The following is an 8,056-nucleotide window of genomic DNA, read 5'->3' as shown; positions in this document are numbered from 1 at the left end:
ATGCTTTCTTACCTCAAGCTTGCCATCAAACTATGAATGAAGTGAATTGCTGCAGTTGTGGGACCCAGGGGACAGCAAGTTTCTCTTGAGCTGTGGGAGATTTAGAACTTGGTTCCAGAAGAAATGTCTGGAAGACAAACCAGTTTATGCCTGATTGTGCCAAGCCCTGATGGCTTGATTTTTGACTGATCTGCAAAGTATACTGCTCCATCAACATTGTCAGTGAAATCTTCAAAAAAAATCTTTCCTATGAGTCATATTGACAGGTTGCTCCTGAATCAAGCAAACCAGTCATTTTTCGGAGAAGCAAGTGAAGCATTAAACAAATCTCCATTTACTCCAATGTTACATTGTGCCTCAATATAGTGAGCGGATTCAGGTGCTTTCCTTTGTCTGTGTCATCAGTTTTACCTTTCTGTTGATTTCTTCTCTGCTTAATTTTGTCCCATGGTAGCTTGCATGTAGAAGCATCATGTGATCCATTTTGTTTGCAGCGCAATGCAGATCTGCCTTTTCTGCTTGAGAATGTCTGCCCCCCCTGCCTCTGAAGTATCTTCCTCTTCCTCTTCGTCCACCTCTTCCTCTTGTAGAATCTTGAGCAGGATGCTTTTTCTTTATGAGCAAGGCAAACAGTCTCTTCAGAAGATTCAGGCACTGTTTTCTTTCCAAAGGCTTTCTCTCTTTCAGCAAACTTTTTCACAAGAGACTCAAGGTTATGTCTTTAAGATTTCCATTTGCTTGTAAAGACTCAAGATAATTGGAGTAGGTAGGATAGAGTTCCTTGAGAAAGGCAGTAAGAGAGATATCCAGCTCAACCTTAGTGGATTTAATATCATGCATTATAGACTTTATTTCAGATGCAAGAGCAAGGGATCATTATTTTCAGTTCAAGAGTGAAGAGTTTAATCATGAGCTGAACAACTTCAAGTGCAGAATGTGAATCATAGAGTTCTTTCATCTTTTGTAAAGCTTCAAAGGCAGTGGAATAGGATGAAATATGACGACTTACTTCTTCATTTACAGATGCCGCGATCAATGCATAGGCTTTTCTGTTCTTTTTTTCCCAAATGACAAGTTCTTTATCTGATGTAGGCTGCACAGGGTCTTTGTCTTCTTCTCTGACACACACTCCTTTCCACAACTTATTGTAGATGAGGGTGTGTTTTACCATCCGAGACCATTCAGAATAGTTCTCCTTGCGAGTGAGAACTATTCCTACCATAGAAATGATTGAATGCATTTTGTAAAAAAATACTTCTGCTAAAAAAACTTCTGCTTAAGAAATTTCTGCTGATAAAAAAAACTTCTACTGATGTACAGTGAAATTGTACTAAAAAAAGGGCAAATACTTTACTGTTTCTTCAAAACCCTCCAAATATCCTCACCATATTACATATGTATAGACTACGCATTCAAAACTCAAACGCTGGTTAATGTAACCACAGTGCACACATATATACAGCGTTAGTGCACGTATAAAGCACCGCCACAGCAATAACGTTAATGCACATATAAATATTCAGCCCCACCACAGCACAGCGTTAGCTCAGCACCGCTATCTCAGATAAAAGGAACACCGCATATAAAGTGATCATAAAAAATTTCAATGTATTGTAAATACACCAGCATGCAATCAACGCACATACAATCTCAGTTGTAACGTATATAAATTCAACGCACAACAACATGGACCATCATATACCATTCAAATGATAAAGAATTGTGCAATATTATAGGCATTTAAATCAAAAGCCAAGACCTACGCGGGCAGAAGCAAATTCGGAGATCTGCTCTTCTTATCGTAGATACCAAACAACTCTTGGCGTTCTCTGGACAAATGATTCTGCTCTGCGCTAAATCATTACAGTCCCCAGCTCTCTTGAAAGTCGTTCCATCACGTACAGGGAACCAACTGGTCGGCCAGTTCCTGCAGGCTTGGACGACCGTTGAAGAGGTATTGTTTTGCAAGGGTACTCACTGAGAAATCCCAAAGAAGTTTGAAGTCTTCGAGCGTCCCTCCATCTCAGAGCTGCTTCTCGTAAATGTATTTGGCGAACAGCACCGCAAACAGCCAGTGCTCACCGCTGAACGATCGGCCGCCTTGTCTTAAGTGCAGAAGCGGATGCCTTTAAATTGGCCCAAAACGCCCAACCGCTCTCTGTTCATATACTCAACCATGGTGTCCCAAAATTTGGCGGAGAGCCCACACAGAACCTTCGGCACCTTCTCAAGAGCAACGCTTGAATCGACCAAGAAAAAACACTATTGTTTCTCAATAGACCACGAGAACATTCATTGCAGTTTAAGAGTTCGATTCATGCCCGCTCTGCTAACATCCACGGTTCAGGCCAGCTAAACAAAGTTGAATTGCGTTTTGGGTATATCAATCGGTGTTTGGGCACAATCTAAGGTTTGGAGACAGCGAGGGAAAATTTGTTTGAAAACGTTTACCATGCAGATGCGTAGGACAATCAAAGAGGCGCAGACAATCAATGATGCGTAGAGAATTCAATGAGGTGCAGAGAATCACGCAGAGGAATGCTGGAACAATTTTGGACAGCAGGTGTGGCAGATTGACATAGCTGTTTCAGGACAGAGCGCTGGCAGAGGCAGAGGCGTTAACCAACGAATGCAATTACACTATAGGAGAGAGCGCTGATAGAGGCAGAGGAGTTACAAGGCACGCCAGAAAAAGGGACCTGGGACCTGTGCTCTGATACCATGTCAGGCCAGGGTAACTCCAGAATGAGCGGAAGAAAAACTGAGATTTTATTTCATTAGAGAACTATTGTTTATATACACAAAGGAGACGGAGCAGTTCATCTTCTTGATGACTGTTCACGTTCCAGTTTACCCAACCGCCTTCGGATTAGGTGTGAACAGTTTGGAGTGTATTGTAATAAGCCTTTTCTTCTCCAAAGTGCACATCTAGTATATCTCTTTGGAGGAGTAGGCGACAATGACTGTAACATTCCATTGTCGGGACTAGTAGTTGGACATGGTTGTATGTATGATTGGAACTTTCACTTTCTTAATAATAGAGCCAGCATGTTTCATGCATATGTTATTATTGTGTTTCAGTTATCTTTGTTACTCTAATGATATATGTAGTTGTTTGCTTACACATGTATGTATCGACTCTTTCTATATATGTATGTATGAATCTTGTGGAGATGTGTTGTTGGTTTAACCATCACTTTGGATCGTTGGTTCACCTGTCTTCCAGCTTGTGATGTATCTTTGCTCGTGTGTCCAAGCCGCGTGTTTCCATGGGTTTCCAAGGGGCGCACTCATTCAACTTTCCATGTGTTACAACCTTTCATGCACCTTCCTTGGCTTGTTGCACCAGTCACACCCTTACTACCAACAAGGACATCCTGCTTGCCTCTGCGCACAACCGCAGTCAAGGGGATACCGTACGACCCACTGCTAGGACTCCTGCACCAAACGGTTTGAGGTCTAGTTAGGGCTTCTTACCAGGGAGATCCCCTCACATGTTGGTGGGTCCAACACCGTCAACAATGTGCGAACTTATTTTAAAGTGAAAAAAATAGTGTATATCTTTTTATTACTTAAATTGCATTTTTGAACGTTATAGATATTACATAACATGTGTATTGAGTCATTTTATCAATGCACATTATACTGTTTTTTTTGTTATTAAGATATTTTTACGTATACATCAATATTAATTTATATTAACTATTTTATTAATAACTCATAATTGATATTTTATTCTATACAACATTACAAAAAAAAATTAACACTTTTTTTCTATATATAAATCTATATATGAAGTTGTTATCCCCTCTTAAAATATTTTTGAGAAATATAAAGTTTAAACATCTTACTCATATATTTTTTATTACTTCTAATTACTTTACATGAAATCATATTAAATTATATGGACAATTAATTCAATATATATAACATTTTTTTTTCCATTTTTTATTATAGCTAATATTATTTTCCTATACAAAAAATATTTTATTTATATTAAAAAAACAAACATACTTATATATTGCCTTCATAAAATATTATACAAAATGTTTTTGCTTATAATCTAAATAATATATATAATAATAAAAAAATTAAGATAATAAAAATAACCCAGAAGGCAGTGCTTGCTTTTTCAAAATCATAATTTCAATGTGACCAAAAATTTCGCCACGTTTTGAATCAATCGGGAAACCTTCCTATCCTGAAAAATAATGAAACTATTTAAGAAACAATTCATAAAATCGTATAAATATTCAAATATAAGAGTCGAATAAATAAATAAATTTTATTTAAAAAAAAATTAAATTAATCCTTTGGTTCATTATCTAAACCTTCCGCGGTGGAAAATGTCATAATGCAATGTCATTCCGCATATAAAGATCCAGATGGAGACCCCAAAATCCCTACTCCATTCCATTAAAAACTTGTTGACTCGGAGCCCATTAGCATGAATTGCGACTTTTTAAGATGCATGAGTTTTTTTAATTTTAGTTTAATATATATATATATTTGACCAGCTCAGTGTGGGTGGGAGTAGCTTTTGTATAAGATGGAAGAGGAATAATTTATTATAATTGAATGTTTATCACTAAAAGTTTGGGAAAGTTTAGTCTAGTTGATTTATTTTTTAAAATTTTTATTTTAAAGTAAAATATAGCAAGAACTAAATTTCATTTAAAACAACTAATTTACATTTCATAAGTGATTATAAATATTATTGGATAAAAAGTGGAAGACTTATCTTACACATAATCCACAAAATGTATCAAGAACTAAATCTCACCTAAACCAACTAATTTTAGTTTAACTGATGATCTTATACGTGGACCCATGAGAAATGTTACCTAATTTCTGACCTTGCCACTACTGTTAGGGTTCAAGAGAAATAAATATAACAATCAAGAAATACACATTCAAACCATGTACACCATGATTATCTGGAAAATCCCAATTGGAGAAAAACCAACCAACAATAAATCTATTATTGTCCTTGGCTAAAACACAGCGAAGCCTGTCAAGAACTTAACTTTCACCGCTCAACTACGACTACCTACAATAGAAAATACACAAGTCTTTTAAGCGCTTCAACTACATGTAATACCATAAACTCAATACCCTGAGTCACCAATACTAAGTACCCAAAACCACCACTGTTACCATAACTATTGAAATAACTTCAACTCCACCATAAAATCAAATTTATCTAACAGCTACCAGTGAAGATCAATTCCAGCTCAAAAGTGGAAAGATCATCTCAAATACGCGAAAGCTTTCAGTAATGACGGCTTGATAGTACTAAAAACACACTCTAGAACTTTTAAAAGTCTCCGCATTGACTAGGAATAAGCCTGCCCGTGCCACACGTTTTTTCAGATATTCGTTTATATAGAAGATGGACTAGCACAGAGGAATGCCATGATCAATTCATCCAATCAATTCACAGATAAGTGCCATGATCAATTCATCAATCAACTCTCAGACGGTGCAACCCATAACATAAGGCACGTGTCGCTACTTGGTCCAGTGCTTGTGTTTCAATGCCAGTGCAGATGATGGAACTTTTATAAATTGGATGTCTACGCGCAGATAGATTTTCAAGTCCGTCATTTCCAGTGAGAAAAATGGCAGCCTCCAAAGACCAGATGAAGATCTTGCTGCTCGGATGTGTTGCCATCTACTGTTATTCAATTATCGCGGGTAACTTAGCATTACCCAACATTTTTTTTCTTCTTTTTGAATGCAATCCAATTTTTATTCATAGCTTAACACCAACAAGGTTGCTGTATTAAACTTATTATAATCCAAATCGTTCCGCAGGCGGTGATAAAATAGGAGTCAACAATGGCATGGTGGGAGACAATCTGCCACCTGCAGACCAGGTGGTAGCCTTAATGAAACAGAACAACATTGGGAAATATAGGATTTTCCAAGGAAGTCCAGAAGTACTGCCGGCTTTTGCTAACTCCGGGATCGATGTAATCGTGGGAATCGAAACCAACAGACTGCAAGAAATATCTTCTAGCCAAGATGCAGCAGACAGTTGGGTTAAAACCAATATTGTCCCCTTCTATCTCGCCACCAATATAAAATACATTGCAGTGGGCAACGAGGTTTTGAAGGTCAAGGAGAACGTGTCGTATCTTCTTCCTGCCATGAAAAACATTCAAACCGCTCTGCAGAACGCCAATCTGCAGAACAAGATCAAGGTCTCCACCACCCACGCCTCAGAATCTGTTATAGGAAATGCCTTAATCCCGCCTTCTAAGGGAGTCTTCTTAGACGACGTGAAGGACACCATGAGCTCTGTGCTCAAATTCCTGTCAGATAACGAGGCTCCTTTCATGGCCAACGTCTATCCATTTTTCAGTTATGTCAATGAAAACTGGAGAAACATCTCTCTGGAGTATGCTCTGTTTAAGTCCACGTCTCCGGTGATGCAAGACGGAGATCACAGCTATATTAATCTGTTCGATGCCATCGTTGATACTATTATCTCTGCCATGGAAAACTTGGGATATCACGACTTCCCGTTAATCATTACTGAAAGCGGATGGCCTTCTGCTGGCTTGAACGTGGCCACAGTCGACAATGCTCAGGCTTATAACAACAATCTCATCAAACATGTATTGTCGAATGCAGGGACACCCAAGAGGCCTGGAAAGAGCATCGAGACCTATATCTTCGCTATTTTCAACGAGAACCAGAAGCCAGGGGCTGAGACAGAGCGTCACTTTGGTCTCTTCAACCCTGATAAAACGCCGGTATACTCTGTTAACTTTTCTCCATATTGAGTTGCATGTCAATACCCTAATCATGGGCACCAAGTCCAGCTGGACAAGCCCTACTTATCTGTATGCAAAATGAAGTGATACATATGTGATCATCCTGAAGTGTGAATTGTGTCCAAACCGTCATCTCAGTAATCTTGTTGGAAATGGAAGGTCTTGACATTTGTGTTTGAAAATATATATTGAAGGTTTAATAGTGGATTAAATCTACAATGCACTCAAATTGGCCTTCCAAACAGATTGGTATTGAGATACATTAATATTCAAATCGAAAAGATGTACATCATGTATATATTATTTGGACCAAAAGCTGAAACAGAGCATATTTGTCTTAAAAAATTCCATAGACCCTTTAACTACGATGCAAGTGATAAAGGTCACAGCAATGTCACATAACAAGGAAATAGAGAAATTAAAAGCAGTAAGGCAAATACAAGTCTTATTCTAACAATACTTGCATGTCAACTCAGTTCCTGAGTTTTGCTTTCAATCCTATGTTGGTTTTTTGGATGGTACAATTCATAATTTTGTAAGCAATCACAGTTTTAACTAAGAAACTCATGTGCAAGTATCAAAGCGATTTTAGAAAAGGTTCTAATTTTATTTTCCATTTACTATTCTGAGCACATTATGCTGTTCCTGAATCCTAACCAGCAACCATTTTGAAATGCAATATTAAAATTCATACATTCAGATTTTGTTTTTAAACAGTGCTGTACCATATATTCAGAATTTGATTCTGAATATTGTGATGTACCGTGCGCAACACAATTAAAAGAGATGTATCACATGTATTATACAAGTAAACCAAAATGGAAAGAAAATAGCTATGGTAAATCCAGCTCAACCCCAAAAGTTTGCACCTCAAGCTTTTGTAATTCCCCTGGCGCTTTATAGATCCCAGGTCAAAAAGGGATTAAAGATGGATTCATGCTATCCCCCTGGTGCTTTATATATCCCACGTCAAGATGGGATTTAAGATGGATTTATGCTAGTAGCTATAAAAAGAGCAACCTTGTTTATACAAAACACAACCGTCCAGCTCTCCAATGGTACTCATACTAAAATTCTGAACTATTTTAATAATATACTTGTAGATATGATACCGCTTTCAATGATGGCTTATTCATTTTATATTTAGTTACAATGGAATGGTACTCATACTAAAATTCTGAACTATTTTAATAATATACTTGTAGATATGATACCGCTTTCAATGATGGCTTGAATTCATTTTATATTTAGTTACAATGGACAGGCAAGAGCTT

The 8,056-nt window shown here is 37.5% G+C and overlaps 1 protein-coding gene across 1 annotated transcript; it reads left to right on the top strand.

Moving 5' to 3' along the window:
• Positions 1–5,413: 5,413 nt before the first annotated feature.
• On the top strand, positions 5,414–7,147 carry LOC149184289 (glucan endo-1,3-beta-glucosidase-like). Its single transcript, XM_089417442.1, has 2 exons — positions 5,414–5,697; positions 5,818–7,147. Exons 1-2 carry the CDS (start codon positions 5,622–5,624, stop codon positions 6,789–6,791), a joined length of 1,050 nt encoding a protein of 349 aa, XP_089273568.1. The 5' UTR covers positions 5,414–5,621; the 3' UTR covers positions 6,792–7,147.
• The last annotated feature ends 909 nt before the right edge of the window (positions 7,148–8,056 follow it).

Source organism: Pinus tabuliformis, chromosome 3_2 (assembly GCF_031772625.1).
Source record: "Pinus tabuliformis cultivar Carrire ecotype Pingquan chromosome 3_2, CPIR1, whole genome shotgun sequence".
NCBI lineage: Eukaryota > Viridiplantae > Streptophyta > Pinopsida > Pinales > Pinaceae > Pinus > Pinus tabuliformis.
The sequence above is the reverse complement of the archived record's forward strand: the minus strand, read 5'-3'. Positions and strand labels throughout refer to the sequence as shown.

Excerpts from the sequence above, each read along its gene's own strand:
- LOC149184289 (XM_089417442.1), top strand. The coding sequence starts at position 5,622 with ATGGCAGCCTCCAAAGACCAGATGAAGATCTTGCTGCTCGGATGTGTT. Across the intron at positions 5,698-5,817 it reads CTGTTATTCAATTATCGCGG|GCGGTGATAAAATAGGAGTC; the intron begins GTAACTTAGCAT and ends ATCGTTCCGCAG.